This window comes from Lactuca sativa, chromosome 4 (assembly GCF_002870075.4).
Source record: "Lactuca sativa cultivar Salinas chromosome 4, Lsat_Salinas_v11, whole genome shotgun sequence".
Classification (NCBI taxonomy): Eukaryota; Viridiplantae; Streptophyta; class Magnoliopsida; order Asterales; family Asteraceae; genus Lactuca; species Lactuca sativa.
In genome coordinates, this window is record NC_056626.2 from 174,985,414 (window position 1) to 175,005,206 (window position 19,793).

At 34.6% G+C, this 19,793-nt stretch overlaps 1 protein-coding gene and 1 long non-coding RNA gene across 2 annotated transcripts; one reads left to right on the forward strand and one right to left on the reverse strand.

Moving 5' to 3' along the window:
* Positions 1-218: 218 nt before the first annotated feature.
* Positions 219-12,250, reverse strand: LOC128133301 (uncharacterized). The gene is made up of 3 exons (XR_008231738.1): positions 11,746-12,250; positions 2,463-2,688; positions 219-444 (listed from the first exon to the last, which is right to left on the reverse strand). It is a non-coding gene; the product is annotated as an uncharacterized LOC128133301 (long non-coding RNA).
* Positions 12,251-15,481: 3,231 nt separating this feature from the next.
* On the forward strand, positions 15,482-18,493 carry LOC111877072 (transcription factor MYBS3). Its single transcript, XM_023873609.3, has 3 exons — positions 15,482-16,020; positions 17,394-17,602; positions 17,699-18,493. The coding sequence occupies exons 1-3, from the start codon at positions 15,750-15,752 to the stop codon at positions 18,254-18,256; spliced, it is 1,038 nt and encodes a 345-aa protein (XP_023729377.1). The 5' UTR covers positions 15,482-15,749; the 3' UTR covers positions 18,257-18,493.
* The last annotated feature ends 1,300 nt before the right edge of the window (positions 18,494-19,793 follow it).

Genomic DNA, 19,793 nt, shown 5'->3' on the forward strand with positions numbered 1-19,793 from the left:
TGATGGGGGAACTCACTAAGCTTTGTGCTTACAGTTTTCAGTTTTTGTTTCAGGTCCTTCTTCTTCGAAGGGAAAGGAGTTGACACGGTAGCAGCGCATTGCACACACGATTTTCCGCACATGAGATTCTTAGGATTTGTACTCTGACATTATTTTCCTATGATATGTTTTTGAGATGGTTGACTTATGGTTTTTCATGATATGAGATAACATTGATGGAATTTTCAGTAATCTGTTTTATGAATCTTTAAATTAAAAATGAAATTTTTGGTCTTGGATTTTGGGATGTTACAATAATCACATATGAATACAACATAAAAAAATTCGAATAAAAATAATTAACTATTATTATATAATAATAAATGAATAAGGCGAGATCTTTTCCACTTTGTAATGTTTGGTTGTATATTAACACTCCAACATCCCATTTGTAGAAACTACACACTGTCAAATAAAGAAGTAAATATAATTAACAATCAATTAAATGAAAAGGATTTAGAAAAGCACATATGAAGTCAAATTATAAATGAAGAGACATGAAAAAAATATAAAATACATATGAATTCCTATAATTGTAATTATATTCATACATGAATATATATATATATATATATATATATATATATATATATATATATATATATACATATCATTAATAAAAAATGAATACATTTCTAATCATAAATTAATATCATAGTATAAATTACATTAGGTTCTAAAATTGTTTGATTCCCCTAAATATTTATATCAATCGAGAAACAATTGAGAAGAAGTGAAGGGAAAACAAAAAATAACTCACCTACAGAAGTAATGCTTGGAAGAAAATCATATAGACAAGAAAATGATTAATCTTAAAATGGAATACTTCAAAATCATGCAAATTCAAAGAAAATCATAGTTAGGCATTTCATTAAACACTTACTATGCACAACAATCATTTTCATATCACCTGATATTATTTCAAAGCATGGTCAGAACCTGGTTCTAAGTTAAAAAACCGATTAGGTTTTTGTAGAGAGTGCGATATAAAAAGAAGAAGAAAACAGGGGAGAGAGGCGGTGGAATAGGGGGCTCCGGTATCAACTGAAGATCAGAAGACGATTCAAAAAATTGAATAAAGAAAAAACTAGTAAACATTTAGGTTGATGGTGGCTCCGGTATCGATTGAAGATCAGAAGGCGACAATTAGCGGTGGTGACAGAAGATCGGGTGGCGGCGTTCCAGTGTCGTTTGAAGATCAGGAGGCGGCGATTAGCTGTTACGATTGAAGACCAGGTACCGACGATTGAAAGTGTCGATTGAATTGGATGTCGACTGAATTTGATGAGAAGAAGGGCTAAGAAACGAACGAGGATTGAAGATAGTAATGGTGGCTGCATAGTGAGATGCACCGGTGAACAGATTCAGGTGGTGTATGGATGATGGAGGCATAACTATTAATGAAGCCCTAGGTATCCAAGGGATAAAGAAAGAGATGGGAATATGAAAGGAAATAGATGGGAGTTGAGAAATTTTAGGAGTTAGCTAAAGTTTTAATTACTGTTATACCCTTATGACAATTTTAAAGTTACACTTTAATTCCTAGAATTTTAAGAATTTACATAAATGGCCCATTCGATAATAACCTTAGATTTTGTTTTTTAAATGGTTCAGATCTGTTCTCGTGTTCTCAACCTTTTGGGTATTCTCATTTGATCCTACTCATATATATATATATATATATATATATATATATATATATATATATATATATATATATATATATATATATATATATATATGCTAGGCGAATACTCGCGTGTTGCACGCGGATATAATTATATAATTAAAATAATAACTTTTAACAAATTCTAATTTAATATCTATACATGAAAAACTAATGTCGGTAACAAAACAAAACATATAGTTAACCGATTAGTTTTATTAACCGTAATAGGTTTATATAATTGGTTATTTCTACTATTAATTGATGATATTATAAGCTGTTTTAAGTTGTGTAAATTATATATCAAATGTATGTTGATTTCTATATATAAAAAATAACAAAATTGTATGAAACATACTATAACTTTTAATAACATAAAAACACTACAACATCTATTATAACATTTACATCAAACAAAACATGTTAAACACTTATAAATCATTCAGAATGAATATTTGTAAATCAATATACATTTGATATATAGAAACATGGTTATCCAAAAAAAATCGCATTGAAATAAACATTGATGCGGCATAACTCATTTTTTTCAACTCTTTCATATTTGAATCACAAATCTTTTTAAATATATAATATTTTTTTATCAAAACTTACTTATATACTAGTAATATAATTACAATGTATAAACTAATGGAAAATAAAAAGACATTATCCAGATCTTAATAAAAGAATCATTTTTGTCCACGTGCCTTTTTTCAACCTAAAAATTTATAGAGTGAACTTTTGAATTTGCACTTACCATTTAAAATAAGAGTTTGTGATCAGGTTATATTTGAATTTCAAGAACTAATTTTCATCTTTCTCTCCAGACTTCTTAGCACTCTCTAAAGTAAAACCATATACCTCCCATCAGAACCATCCTTGCTACCACCATCATAGGTCTCCAATGCCATTTAGCATCACTCAATCCTTCGTCGTCATTATCACACACCTTTTGTTGCAATTTCGTCCAATATTTGACAAACCTGTTCTAATTTTACATCATCAAATGAAGAAAAACCGATAAATTGGTTAGCATATTCCTGTCATTTTTCATTTTTCTTTTGATTCTTATATATTATTTTATGGATTTCTCAAATTCGAGATTTTATTTATTGATTACCCCTAAACCATCCCCCCTCTCTAATTGTGTATATGTGTTTGTATTTACAAGTACTGAAATTGTTTAACGATTTCATCTTCATCATTGGATATATGGTTACAAGTATAGGTATATCATAGGTTTCATTGTTCTTTTTTCACTTAGTGATTTGAATGGTGAGAAACAACACCGATCTTTATGTATTGATTATGTCAGTTTTAAAACAAATGTTGGTATGATTGGCTTTTATTTTAGATTAACGACAACCTTTTCATTTTTAGATCGACTGATAAAACAATGCACCACATGTGTTCGACAAAATGTGTCAAAGAATTATTTCATGTCTTCTTCTATATCAATCAAAATAGCAATATTAAAAAACTAAATGTTTTAAATTGTTTAAAAAAAGTACTTATAGAGTTTGGATTTCTAAAATTTCACATTCTAGAAGATTAGTGGCGTCTTAAAAAGATGAATATAAGGTCTCGTTTGATAGCTTTTGTTTGAGAAAGTGTTGTTTGGGAAAAAATTTTGATTGGGAAAGGAACCATGTTATTTGATTATACATATGACTGACTGTGCTGAATGATGAAAAATGACCATATTACCCTATTGTTCTCTACTATGATGGATGAAGTTGTTGAATGATTATAAAAACATACAAATTGTCATGAAAAATAAAAATTACACAATAATTGAAACGTCCCAATGGGTTCGGGTACGGGGGATCGAGCTTAGCCAATGTGTCCTAATGGCTCAATGTACTGAGCAAGGGGTCGGGCCTAGCCAATGTGTCCCAGTAGGATTATGTTTGTTTCTGATTCCTTCTTTGACATGCATACATAGTTATGTGTTGATACCGTTTGTATCTGTGTATAGGGGTAAGGATTGTTTGATATGGTATCGTGTATGTGTGAAATTCACTAAACTTTGTGTTTACCATTTTTCCCTTTAAAAATATTGTTTCAGCTACACAGGCTGATAGGGCATGATCGTACACACTAGCTCGAGGCGGGTTATTTGATTGATTGTGTTTTCATAAATTTTAGAATTATAATTGACAACGGTTTTTGGAAATTGAATTAATCTTGGGTTTGGTTTTAAATTTATTTTGAATAAAATATATTAAATGGATGATTTATGTTATTTTAAAAAGTTCAAATTTATTAGAAAATTTGGGATGTTACAAGCTCACAGGTTTTAACTCTGTGTATTTTTATAACAAAAATATGTTTATACAGCATATAGTTGCTTCACTAGCTTATATAAAATGTACTTTTTATTACTGATAGTGTATATAAAAAATATATAAATATTATATACTTATATCAAAATATTACTTTTTTCTAAACCAAAAAGTATAAAATATAGTGTATAAGTATCTACTTGACTTATAATGGTTAGCATAGTATATTATGTATATGTATTTATATTGTTTTGTGTTCAACCCATGTATCATTATCTTTGTATCTTGTATATATATATATATATATATATATATATATATATATATATATATATATATATATATATATATATATATATTGAGGATAATTAATGAAAAGGGTTTTGACAGGAAAATAAAGTCAACTTCATGGTATCAGAGTAGATATAAATAAACCCTACCAGTCGAACACTTCTTGTCGACAACTTATCTTCTCATTAATCTTATTCTCCTCTTTCAGTCTTCTTCTTCCTTATATTACCCTCAATCTTCTTCTTCCTTATATTACTCTCAATATGTCTGATTTTACATCTGACAAACCCTCATCTACAATCAACATAAAACATGTTGTTCCATTCGCCTTGGATCTTGAACAGATGAATTACGATATCTAGCGAGAACCTTTTGAGATTCATTGCATCGGTTATGGAGTTGATCACCATCTCAAACCTCCTACTCAATCCACCCCAGCCGAAAATAGATAAGGATAGATGCCACTGCCAAATGGATACGCAATGACTCGATTGTTCAATCATGGCTATACGGTACCCTCTCCATCTCTCTTCTCAATATGACATTCAAGAAAAATGCTATTGCCTTTCAAGTTTGGGAGAATCTTGAGAAGGTTTTTCACGATAATAAAGCTTCCAAAGTCATACAACTCGACAGAGAATTGCGAAACATCTCCCTCGGTAACTCTTCCATTACTGATTACTGCAATAAAATAAAAACTCTTGTTGATCGCTTAGAGCACTAGGACGCAAAGGTTCCTGAAACAAATCTTGTGGCATACATGCTTAATGATTTGACTCAAAAATTTCGTTATATTGCTAACAACTTTAGACATCGTGACCCACCTCTTACGTTCTGGGATGCAAGATCACTTCTAATCTGTGAAGAGCAACAAATCTTGCAGGATGAACAGCGTGATGCTTCTATTATTCACTTAGATAACTTGTCTTCTCCCAATGCCCTCATTGTTAAATCTCAAAACATCAATAACAATCATGGAGGAAGTTAAGGGGATTACAGTGGGCGTCGTGGTGGCCGAGGAGGTGTCACTACGATAATCGCTCCAATATCATGATATGGACATATTTAGTCATATAATTCATGCATTATCTTAATACCTTATGTTGTTGTTGTCTCATTTAATGAACAAAAGGTGCTTAATTAGTTTATAATTTCATTTTTCAGCAACAATTACATGCTCGGATGGAAAAGGAAGCGGAACTAGCGATTGGAAGCTTGGATCTTGGATTTTGAAGAAAGAAGGATGTTGTTGGACAGCTTGACCCCTCGTCAGTGTTTTGGCCATATCTCATGAACCGTATATCCGATTGACGATATTCAAATTTTTCTGAAAACTAGACACAATTTCGGACGACTTTCGTGTTTTGAAAAAATGCTGATTCCAAACGGAATCGACGAGTAGGCCATAAACTCGACGAGTCACTTCGAACTTTCGCGATTCTGGACGCGCTGACTTGCCGTACACGGGTTTTAAGTGACGGACTAGCTGAGTAGGTCACTGGACTTGACGAGTCACCTATGTTTTGTGAAAATCTATATAAAGGGACTTTCAGATCGATACCCTAGGATAGAGATGAACCCTTGGAGGCCAATTGTCGACTAAAGGTGTTGCTGGAGTGTAGGAAGCTAAGGAATCAACCCTACATTCAATTTTAAGGAGAATCAAGTCAAAATCAAGTTTACTCATACCTAATCTCTTGTTTGAACTATGTTTTTACCAATTGATTTCGTTTTTGAGCTTGTTTCTGTTGTAATCATGAGCTAAAACTCATAACTTCTGTTTAGGTAGATGAATTTATGAACATGGATTGATTATTTGATTAGGATTAATTTTAATTGGTGATTATGTTTTATTAAGCTTGTTAACAAACCTTATGTGTTAACAATAACTATTCTTCTGTTAATAAATTAGTAATTAAGTTGTATGAACATCTCTTAGTTATTAATTTCATATGATTTATTGTGACCACATAGTTGTATGTCTAGGAATAGCGAATGTGAAACTAGAATTAACTAGAAGATAGGTAAGTTAATGTGTGAGCTTGTTTGATGAACATCAACAAGAGGTTAATTGAAGGGCCAATTTAATTAACCATTACAAGTCTTATTTAACCCGAATCAATAACTAGGAAATCTGTTAATTTAGACAACTGGCCACTGCTTGAGTTAATTTTTTTCCTAAAGATTAGTAATAGCGAACGTGAAACTAATCATCTTAGTCGGTAGCCAATGAAGAATTAATCCGATACATTGAAATCATCCATGGGAATAAATGAGTCGAACCTAAACAGAAGTCCTCTTTATTATTGAATATAGTTGATTTTTATTTGCTTAGCTTTTAGTTTCTTAGTTTAAGTTTTAGTTAATTGTTTAAGTTTCTAGTCTTGCAAAACTAGAGAAACCCCCCTTTCTATTACTTGTTTTATTTAGATAATATTAGCATTTCTTTTAATTGTTTACCGTTCCTTGTGTTTGATACCCTACTTACCTGAACTAAACTGCTAATCGATAGGTACACTGCCTTTCGTGTGTTCGTCTTTGTGTTTAAGTTAGTAAGATTAAAACTAGTTGGTTTTACACGCATCATATCACCAGTTTCAACAACACCGATGGCAGACTGAATTTCAGTGGAGGTCAACAACATCCAAGGGGAGGTAATTGGGCATATGGATGGTATCAAATTCATCAGCCCTCAATAAATGGGTATTCTCAACAAGGCCTGTTACTAACTCCTCAAGCTATTAGGCCAAGACAATAACCGATCCATCAACAACATCAACTTTTTACATCTTCTCAGCCCAACAGCAACCCAATTCAGCGACAACGGACTTTTCAGGTCCAAAAACAAAGTCACAAGCCCACTATTCTTCCCCAAATGTTCAACACCATGACGTTAAATGATCCGGGTCAAGTTGAATGGTTCATGGACACTGGTGCCACCTCCCACCTTCACTCGGATGCAGGTATTCTCAAGTTTGTTTCGGTTAAAAATAGTAATTGTTCTTCATCTGTGTTAGTTAGTGACGGATCTTCTATTTCTGTAACTAACATGGGTGATACCACTTTTCCACTTTCCAATCATTATTGTACTTTGCACCTTAAAAATGTTTTAATTACCCTTTCCATCATTAAAAATTTAATTTATGTTCGTCGTTCTGTTCGTGAAAATAATTGTTCCATTGAATTGGCTCATTTGGATTTTGTGTGAAGGATTTCCGCACCAAACAAACTCTCCTTTGATGTGATAGCTCTGGTGATCTCTACCCCGTTACTTCTCCAACTACTCAAGCTTTTATCTCCATCACTCTCACTATATGGAATCAACGTCTTGGTCATCCGGGTCATCATATTTTCAAACATTTAGTTAATGGTCATTTTATTTCTTGTTCTTCAAGAAAAGACTCTACTTTATGTCATGCATGTCAAATGGGAAAACATGTTAAATTGCCATTTAGTTCGTCTACTTCTGTCTCTCAGTTTCCTTTTGAATTAATTCATTCTAATGTTTGGATATTTCCCATTGAAAGTTTGAGTGGAATTAAATACTATGTCATATTTTTGGATGATTTCTCTCATTATGTGTGGGTTTATCCCATTCGTGCCAAATATGATGTTTTTGACAAATTCATGCATTTTAGTCATTTGTCAATAAACAATTTGAAACTGACATTAAAACGTTTCAGTGTGATAATGGAGGTGCGTATGACAACAATAAATTTCATATCTTTTTTGCCCAACATGGCATTAAAATGCGTTTTTCATGCCCATACACTTCTCAAAAGAATGGTAAATATGAACGTATGTTACATACCTTAAACAATGCCATTCGTACCCTCCTGTTTCATGCAAGACTTCCTCCCATATATTGGACAGAAGCTCTTCATATGGCGGCCCATATTCTCAACATCCTTCCATCCACCACTCTTGGCAATGACATGCCTTTTCATAAACTTTACAACAAAAATCCTACTTATGATCACCTTCGTGTCTTTGGTTGTCTTTGTTTTCCTCACATCAATGCTCTTCACAAACTCTCCTCACGATCCACCCCATGCATTTTTCTCGGTTACCCTAATAACCATAAAGGCTATCGTTGCCTTAATCTGGACACTAATCAAATCATCATATCCCGCCATGTTGTTTTTGACGAAACTGTGTTCCCTTTTGGATCCATGACACCCAAATAAAGCCCCATCTTACTCCTTTCTTGACACCTATGACATACCTCACCCTCTTTCTTCTACTCTGTCTCCTACTCCCATATTCATGAATGGTGCTCCTCACGAGCCCTCCTCAGATCCTACACCTACCACTCCTTCCTTGGACACTTCCACTACCTCAAACTCTCCTCCCCTCGGCTCATATCATCCAGTTTTGCCTTCATTAAGTCCTTAGTTCTCAAATACCACTACATCCTCTATGCCTTTTAATTCCCCTGTCTCTACTTCATCACCTCAGTTGTCCAATCTCCCCTTCAGTGTCACCCAATCTCAACATTCGGTGGTTACTCGTGCCAAACAAGGAATTTTTAAACCCATTCACAAACTCAATCTTCATGTTGACACCTCCTCTTTTGTCCCAAAAAATTATTTACACGCTTTTAAAGATCCTAACTGGCTCAATGCAATGACTGAAGAATATACTGCTCTTATCTCTAACAAAACTTGGGTACTTGTTCCGAGACCACATGTTGCTAATGTTATTAACTGTATTTGGCTGTTTAAAAAGAAATGTAATGCATATGGATCTTTATCTCGCTACAAAGCTCGTCTGGTTGCTAATGGGCGAATTTAACGACCTGATATTGATTATGATCAGACTTTTAGCCCCGTTGTTAAGACCGCCATTAAGCGCACTGTTCTTACCATTGCTGTCACCCACAAGTAGCCTATTAGACAACTTGATCTGTAGAATGCATTTCTTCATGGGAACTTACAGGAAACTGTATACATGCAACAGCCACCGGGATTTCGAGATCCTACTCAACCAGATTTTGTGTTTCTTCTTCAGAAGTCTCTTTATGGTCTCAAGCAGGATTCTAGGGCATGGTTTTAGAGGTTTTCCATGTTCATTTCACGCATTGGTTTTGTTCATAGCAGATGTGACACATCTTTGTTTATCTACAAACACGACTCTCATACAACATACTTATTATTGTATGTGGATGATATTGTTCTTATCAGCTCTCCCCCTGAGTTACTGACCCACATCATCTTTTTATTGAGCTTAGAGTTCTCTATGACAGATCTTGGTGATCTTCACTATTTTCTGGGGGTTTCAGCTACTCGCTTGGCCGATAAGTTATTCTTGTCTCAACAAAAATATGCCACTGAGATTCTTGATCGATCTGCTATGTGTAATTGCAAACCCGCTTCTACTCCTGCTGATTTATCTACCAAGCTTGATGGATCTGGCCCACCTGTTGTAGATCCCACTTTATATCATAGTTTAGCCGGTGCTTTACAATATCTCACATTCACTCAGCCTGACATTACTTATGTTGTGCAACAGATTTGTCTATACATGCATGACCCACGGGAGCCTCACTTCACTGCTCTCAAACGCATTTTGCGTTATGTTCGAGGTACTATTGCTTATGGGTTTCAGTTATATTCTTCACCCAGTCGTTCTCTCGTGGCATAGTCCGATGTTGACTGGGGTGGGTGTCCAGTGACTCACCGCTCTACTTCTGGATATTGTGTCTTTTTAGGTCACAACCTTCTCTCGTGGTCCTCAAAACGTTAGAACACCACATCTAGATCAAGCGCTGAAGCTGATTACAGGGGAGTTGCAAATGCGGTGGCTGAAACATGTTGGACTCGCAATTTACTTCTTGAACTTCATTACATGTCTGGCAAAGCTACCATCGTCTATTGCGATAACGTTAATGTTGTTTACATGTCCTCCAATCCAGTTCATCATCAGCGCACCAAACATATCGAGATTGATCTTCATTTTGTTCGAGATAAAGTTGCCACCGGTCATGTACGTGTTCTTCATGTACCGTCTTTGTCTCAGTATGCATATATTTTTCAATGTTTTAAAACCCGGGTTTTTAGTTGACCCGGTGTGATGACCGGTTCATGGGTCAACCGGTTCAACCGGTTGAACCGTTGGGTCTACCCCGTTTATGATTTTTTTCTATTTTTATATATTTTTACTTTCATGCATAATCCATAAACATATAAAACCAATAATTTGATGTCCACAAAGTTTAAACATTGAAAAACATTAAAGAAACTGCAAACGGCTTGTTGTTTTGGCGTTCGATACTTGTATCCAACTATCCAAACCCTATTAAAACGGATCAATCCGGTTTTAACCGGTTCGATATAAGCGGTCGAACCGCGGTTTAGGGAAAACCCGGCCGGTTCGATCCGGTTCGTATTTTTACAAAAAACCGGTCTCAATTGACCCGCCTTCTACACCGGGTCACGGTCCAACTGGTTCAACCGGCCGGGTCGACCCGGGTTTTAAAACATTGATATTTTTACAAAGAGTATGCCCTCTTCTTTATTCCTTGATTTCATATCCAGCTTAAACGTTTGTGAATCACCTCCGTTCAATTTGCGGGGGGCTATTAGCATAGTATATTATGTATATGTATTTATATTGTTTTGTGTTTGGCATGTGTATCATTATCTTTGTATCTTGTATATATATTGAGGGTAATTAATGAAAAGGGTTTTAATGGGAAAATAAAGTCAACTTCAATAATTATTATTATCGGACACGTGTATGAGTTGGGTATAATTGTTTACTTATGATATAAGTTTTATACCGACAAAAGTTCGTGAACCCTATGTTTAAGTGTTTATGATACTTATACACAACATAGATACTTGTATATTGTACAAGTATGCATGTATTAGAGCGTGTTTGGCGCTACATGAAACTATAACCGCTGCTATATGACGTTTAGACCTCTGCTTGGTGCTTGGTGCTACAAGGGGCACATAATGGTTGTAATCCAAGCAAATCTAGGTTTTAACCAACATAAAACCAACAATACCAAATATATGTACAAGTCTAAATACATATATATATATATATATATATATATATATATATATATATATATATATATATATATATATATATATATATATATATATATATATATATATATATATATATATCATTTTTGTTCAAAATATAGCGATAAACAACTATTTAACGATTATAATTATATAACTATAAATAAACATCTATCATTTATAATTATAATAAAGACTATATTTAATGTTTATTTAGACATCAAATATATAAAAATGTGCATATGCGGATCAACACGAGTGGGTATCGGTTAAAATAGTTCATTTCATCAAACCAATATATAATATGATTTTATAATTATATAAACTATTAAACTATAACTTTAATGTTTATATAAAAATAACGACTAATATGCACGTATTCTCTCCCGAAAACATTAAAGAATTTAAAATGGGGTCGTGAACTCACTTTCGTAGCGTGTGTTGAACCATCGGTGAGTTCGTTTCGGAAGCTGAATTCGAATTGTGACTCGGGATTTTATGGACGACACATTGTTTTCATAAAATGTCACCCAAGGGTTGTAGATCGGGAAAAAGCGAGTCGAAAAAACTGTTCGCCGAAAAACTGCCCGGAGGCTTCCGAAAATTTTCTAACGGTGTTGTCGTTAAACAAAAAGATGGTTGGAAAAGTTTTGTAGGAGAACTTAAGGAGAGAGGCTTATCATTGCTTGTAGAGGGTCTCAAGGAGGTCCAGTGGGCAAATTTTGGTGTCGTTGGTGGTGGTTGATGACGACAGCTGACGGTGGTGGGCGGCTGATGGTAGTTTTGAGATTGTTTTGGGCTTTGAGTTGTTGCTTCGCCGGAGAGAGGGTGGCCGCTGGTAGGGGAAGCGTTAGAGAGATGGTCGGGGCTGCAGAAGGTGGATGGAGGCAGTGGGGTGGTGCATGGTGGAGAAGGCGGCGGTTTGGCCGAATTTTGAGAGAGAAAGAGGAAGAGATCGTGGAGAGAGGGGCTACATTCTCCCTCTTTTTATATCCATTAATGAGATGTGGACCAACACAATTGCGACTAGTGGCACCTCCAGTTTCACGACATGTGGCGCAACAAGAACATGACACCTGGCGGCTTTTTGATCCACATGCAAAAATTCGACAAAAAACGACATCTCACAAATTTTCCGAAAACATTAGTTCGATGTCCCGAAAATGGTGATTCGAATATGTAAAAATATCTACCTAACGATAGACGTAACTATGCCAAAAATGTGTTTGAAGTCATTATTCAATATTTTTCCGTTTGTTGTGATTCGAATTTGTTTGTAAAATGATTAAGACTTCGTGTTAACGAGATTTCGAGAATGGAATCAAATATTAGGCTATGGCCTGATTCCAAAATTATGCTAAAAAACACTTAACGAAACGCGTAGCTATCCCTGCGAATCGATTTAAGGTTCGTTTATGGACAAATCACTTATAATATTGATTTATTTTATTTAAATGGCCGTAACTTTTGTGCATGATCCCTGTTTTTGATGTTCTTTATATCCATGGAATCGTGTTCTCATGCTCTATCTGTTTAGTGTGCTATTTGTTCTTAAAAATACTTAATGACTTAATCACTACTTATGTATTGTGAATAGTGTTATGTTTGTCGACGATCCACATCCATCAAAGACTAAAGTGATATTCCATATGCACTTCCAAGTGTAAGACTTCAATTACATTAGAAAAGTGGAATATATTACATTAGGTGTATTACAAAGGGTGTTCATGGTGACTTAGACCAGTGAACGATGACCTAATTTTAACAGTTGTCACAATGACTTGATTAAAGATTAAGCCCCACCTCTCACTATCCTTCCATACAACATTAAAATATCCTATTATGAAGCGCTTCACCATCAAAAATTTTAATCATAGCCAACACTGACATCCATGACTCTTGTTTTTATTTTCAACATCTTGAAAGCATAAACACTTACACTTAAAAGTTTCATGTTATTAAAACCCAAATACCATCCCCTCACAACTGTGTTTTGAGTTGTTGTCTTTGGCACAATCGAGCCTAAAAAAGAAGCAACATACAACCTTCTTGTATGGACCTATTTGGGGTAAACCCGATAGGACACTGTGATGTAACAAAAGAATCAACCACTTTCTTACATGCTACTTCCTAGTGATCATTCCTTTGAGCATCCCTGTAACTTTTTGCAATTCATTTAACATTTCATTTACTTGAATGACACCATCACAAATAAAATCCGTCACTACCAATACTTTCTCTCCACTTTTAATTCATTGTCATACTTTCCTTCCTTTTTTGGCTTTAAAAAACCACGTTCTTCATTTATTTGTTTACCGTTCTTGCCTACGTGTTGTTTGTCTACAAATGAAGGAAGCCAACCGATTACTTCTTTTACTCATACCATATAGTTTTCTCTTCAACTACCACACTGACCGTATCATCCATTATATTCATGTGATCAGATTCAACACACATTCTTGTGGAATAGTATTAGTCACTTCCTCATCAGAGATAAAATATTGTTCCCCGCTTCTTAACCACCTTCACAAAATACTCCTCACACCAAGCCTTTAAAGGAATTCCTTCCACATCTAACCACATTAATCGTTCACGCTGATAAAAATTTCTCGACCAATAGATCAAATTAGAGAACCAAGACTTGACACTAACATGCTTAAGTAACTTTTAGCAATACTCACCGATTCAAACTCAAACAACACCCACAACCCACCAAAATATTTGAATTTCAATTCATTAAAACCTTTATTACAACAAAGATGCATCATATTTGGGGTAGTATGTAAAATTTTCACCTCATCATACAAGATACTAGCTTCACTCCTAACATCAATTACGCGACCCGTCGATTTAAGGAGCATCACATTATCCTTTCCATTCTCCTGTTTTGTGTTATGACATTGTCCTCCTTAAACACTCACATGTGATTTAATCCCCTTCAATTAACATTATTATTTTTAACTAGGTTAGTATGATCAACACCATTTTACACCTTTACAGTTCCTTCAATTTTAGGATAAGATACAAATAACTTGAATGTTCCAATCCATATATCGCAAAAGGAGTTTCATAAGTTTGTCTATATCATTAATTCCCATGAAACAAATAAACCTAAATCTTTTTCCCATATTTGATAACCGTGGTGCAACAAACACATCAACCACTACCCCATATTTTTTTTCCAATCTCCTGTAATTCCGTCACACCAACATACAATGAAAGTTTTATAACGTAAATTAATTGCGATACCTTTGGAGATTAGAATGATTTGAACTCATGTTCGTGATACGTTCTTTCAACTAAAATGGCTTAAAAACTCATTTCCTTGGTTCACCATATTTCATCCGTTGATCAATCACAACCCATTCCCCTTCCTATGAGATGCACACTTGCTTCACAACCTCATTATATTTGATCGTCCCATCTATAAACACATACCCCGCTCGATCACTGACCAACGACTCCGATGGCTTTTATCACTAGGTTAGAGAACTAAAATTTTATATGTATGTAGATGTGTGCAATGGCTAGTAATGTGCCTGATAAAGAAGTTAAAAACAATTAATACTAATATTCGGTAAATTTTACACTTCAATGCATTAATTAAAGAAAATCTCTTAAAAATTATAGTAATTAATAAAAAATCTTCTCGACTTGGAATATGTAAAATTAATATGAAAAATCCAAATTGATATAATCTAAGATAAAATTCTGTCTTAAATAATATATATAAACTATTAAAAAGTTTTATTTATAATAAAATAAAAAGATAAAAGATCACATTGTTTGTTCATAATTTAATCTAACAAATATTTTGATATCGTGTTGAAATTTAAATCACATTTATTTATCCATGATATCCGATTGAAATCATAACAAAAAGTATATTATCATAAATATCATTTATCACATAGTATTTTGAAGTAAAACCTATATTTGTACAATCTTTTTTATTCAATACAAATTTAATGAATTCAACAAACAAATATACATACCATTAAGATATACACACGAGATGACGAGATCGATATCATAGTTTCTTTTTAACTTGAAAAAAAAAATATTTAAATATCGAATTACAAATAAAAAGATACTTTTATTAGTACTTTGATTGGTAGAATGTGAGCAAAGTAAAGCACGACGTTATCTGATTAATAATGATATGATACGACGACCGACCGACCCGTTCGCGTTCCGTAATTAAAACCAAATCCAAGCCCCATCATCCTCCATTGATAATTCATATTCCTTTTTTATTCTTTCATCCTCCATTTCATCCTGTTCGACACAAACACACACACACACACACACGCATGCAATCGAAATTCAAACACACACAGTGGAACAATTGTGGATGTTAATCTCAAAATCTCCACACTGGTAAATCCCTCCGGTTATCGTTGGCCGTGAATAGGCCGAGCCGAGTCTACCATGACTCGGCGATGCTCTCATTGTAGCAACAACGGCCACAACTCACGCACATGTCCGTCGCGAGGCGGTGGTGTTAAGTTGTTCGGCGTTAGACTCACTGATGGCTCAATCATGAAAAAGAGTGCTAGCATGGGGAATCTCTCCGCTCTTTATCACTCGTCGTCTCCGGCCGCCGTCTCGCCCAATCCTAGCTCCCCCGCTACCTCTGACCCCGTCGAGGGTTACCTCTCCGACGATCCTTCCGCTAAACGCCGCGCCGATCGCAAAAAAGGTCAGTTTTTAGGTTTTACTCCTGTTTTTCGATTTTTTATTTTTCGCATAATTAATTTCCAATTTCCAATTTCGCCCTTCATTGTTATCGAAATGTGATTGGAGGATATTGGATGATGATAATTCCTTTAACTACAGTATACTATTTAATTGTTCAAAATGATGATAATTAGGATTTTAGGATCCTGATCGTTGATTTATCATGTCTTTATATGTCTTATCTATATTCTATATTATCTTAGGCTTGTAGATATAGATTAGATAAATGTAGTGTGGGGCTTTTGAGTGGATGCCTTTGCTTTTATCACATTTGGTTTTGTTTTGACCATGTTTGTGTCCTCATTTGCTTTGCCTTTTTGTTTTTTGTTTGTAAAAAACTATAGCTGAAATAACTATCTGTAACCCTACAGTGACAAAACTAAGCATATTTGCCTGAATTTTTAGCATATCCTAATGACATATGCTGTATATGACCTTAATGCTTTAAGCCCAAAATAATGACTTAATACATACATACATACATACACAAATCTTTAAATAAGAAACAGTTGAAGATATGCAGTGATAAGACTAACATGTAAACGGATTTGGATAAATTGTAGAAACATAAAACCAAGTATTGAAAGATAGTTTTGATAAATTCTAGAAGCATAAAACTATTGCAGTCTTATTGTCTCAAACCTGTGACCATTTCATCAATTTTACTATTATCAACCAATTATTGACCAAGTGTTGTACAAGTCTCCAATCACTTAATTGTACTCAATAAGTCACTCAACATCTAATGTCAATCCTACGTGGCGTCCTGTTGGCAAATGTTCAGATTATGTCCATGTCGTGCTGACATGGCGTCCACGTGAACTTTTGAAGATGAAAAATGGAAGAAGGCAGTGAAATTCATAATATAGATAAAATTAATTTGAAGTTTCAATGAAATTAAACTATAGACAGGTGTATGCACTAATGCCATGTCAGTGCCATGTGGACATAAAGTGAGCGCCATGTAGGATCAAATACTGATTTACCTAAAAACACATAGTCAATAGTAGGTTGCCATTCTATGACATTTAACCTACCACATCATTCCACATTTATCATGTGTCTTCCCAAGTTTCCCTTCTTTCAACAAGTTTAAAGAAGAAAATTTTGCATAACATTTTGACTTCTCCAATTAAGCAAATCTAAAAGGTTAATTAGGTGAGTAGTCAGCTTTCTGAAAAGAGTGTTTACACCATTAAATCAACTAATACAAAATTCACGAAAAAGCTAGCTTTTCAGCTAATCTGTCAAACACAGTATCTTTTAGCTAAAAGCTAACTTTTCAGCTAGTCTGTCATACAGTATTATGAAAGTAGTTTGTATGTGTAATTACAGGTACTCCATGGACAGAAGAAGAACATCGGTTGTTTCTACTTGGTCTACAAAAATTAGGGAAAGGAGATTGGCGTGGCATAGCTCGTAATTATGTGTTATCCAGAACTCCTACACAAGTTGCTAGTCATGCTCAAAAGTATTTCATACGACAATGCAGTGCTACACGAAGAAAAAGACGTTCTAGCCTCTTCGACATGGCTCCAGATACTGTTCGTTTTCCTTCTTCCTTCTTCATTTCGAATTTGTAATTTCAAATCCAAATTCAATCAGCATAACAATCATGTCTGTTTCATTTGATTTCACAGGCGGCGGCAGAACCACCGGAAGATCATTTCATGCTACCTCCGGCAGCAGCTACAGCTACAGCTACAGATCACGCCGAGAACTCCAAGTGCTCGTTGAAACTCTCGTTGAAACCTGATTCTGATCAGTCCATGGAAATGAAACACGAGATGAAAGAAGAAGAATCGTCGGCGACGGCGACGGCAAATGTGACTGTGACTGGGAGTGAGCTTCCGCCGATTATACCTGCGTTTTATCCGGCGTATATTCCGGTTCCGTTTCCGGTATGGCCGTCGACGATGACTCCGGTTGAAGAAGGAAATGGTAAAGGCGGAGGAGCGAATGAATCTCATCATCGTGTGGTGAAACCGATTCCGATTTTGCAAAAGGAACCCTTGAATTTAGATGAACTCGTCGGAATGTCGTCGCAGCTAACTTTAAAAGAGACCGCCGACCACCACCACCACATGGAACCGTCGCCGCTGACGTTGAAGTTGTTGGCGGAACCCTCGAGGCAGTCGGCGTTTCATGCTAGCTCCGGTGTAAACAAGCGCGACGGGAATGCTTTCCGGGCGGTTTAATTAATGGGCTTTGAAATCCGAAACTTTTTTTTTATACTGTTCCGGTTCATGATATTTCTCTATTTTATTTTTTTTTAATACTTTGTTATTACCCTTTTTCAACGTTGATGGCATGTTAGATTAGTGTGTTTTGTTTTTGGAATATATTTAATTCTTTCATATAGGAAAAATAATATGTAGGTTGTGTTTGTTAATAATTACATTTATGTTTTCTTATAAATTTTCATCATATAAAAAGTGTTGTGATTGGTACTTGGTGACAAAATGAAACTCTATTTGGTAAAATAGAATGGGAAAATGACTCAAGAGAAAACCAAGTGTTGATTTTATATATATATATATATATATATATATATATATATATATATATATATATATATATATATATATATATATATATATATATATATATATATATAACTTGCTATTTGTGTTTATTATAACTCTTTTGACCAGGTATCGCTTTTTTTTTAAGGTTTCCGGTGTCTGTCCTTTCCAGCAACTCTCCGGTCACCTTCTCCGGCGAGACTCTAAAACATGAATATTTTGGCAAGTACTTGTTTGAAATCAAATATGGAAAACAATGATGTGTGTGTGTGTGTGTGCAAGTGTGTTGGATTTGAGAAACCCAAATCTGATGGGAACCTCTTCATATCTCTACAACTGAGCTAATACTAGTGGAAATCCATTTGTGTGTGTGAATGTGTTCATTTGAAGGTCCATCCATGGAAGTCAAGAGTTATTGTATGTGTTTGTTTCCAGAGAGAGGGAGGCTGGGAAGGAGAGGACCTAAAGATCGATTCAAGAAAGAGAAAACATATAAATCAAGATCGATTCAAGAAAGAGAAAACATATAGGTTGATCAAAGATCTGCAAATCGATTAGGGCTTCCAATATTCGATTTTTCTTCTTCCCTATTTTCCAGATCTGCAAACTGCTTCAAGGAGAAGACATATGATTCTCTATTTTTAACACACACACACATACATCTTGTTCTGAAAAGGATTTCAATGTTTGATTTCTTCGTTTATGCTTAATTTTTGGGCTCATGTTCAAGAACACATAGAGCACATAGTTTATGCTTAATTTGTAACATACACACACATACATCTTGTTCTGAAAATGATTTAAATGTTCGATTTCTTCGTTTATGCTTAATTTTTGGGCTCATGTTCAAGAACACATAATGGGTTCATGTTTAATTTATGAGTTCATGTTCAAGAACACATACTGTGTTCTTCAGCGTGTTTGAAGGTCCAGAAAGTGAACAATTGGTTGAAGTGTGTGTCAGATATGAGAAAACAAGCAGATTTCATCTTTGTGTTCGAGTTCTCCCTTTCCTTTTTTGAACATGATTCGTTAAGCTCTTGGATCTGTAAGGTGTTTCAGTTTTCACACACAAACACAATTTCAGTTTTCGATTTCGATCTTAGATTTTGCCATCCTGTACAAACGAAAACCCTAAAAAACAATTTTAGTTTTTGATTTCTCATACACAAACACACTTTCAATTTTAAGTTTTCAGTGTGTATGGGTT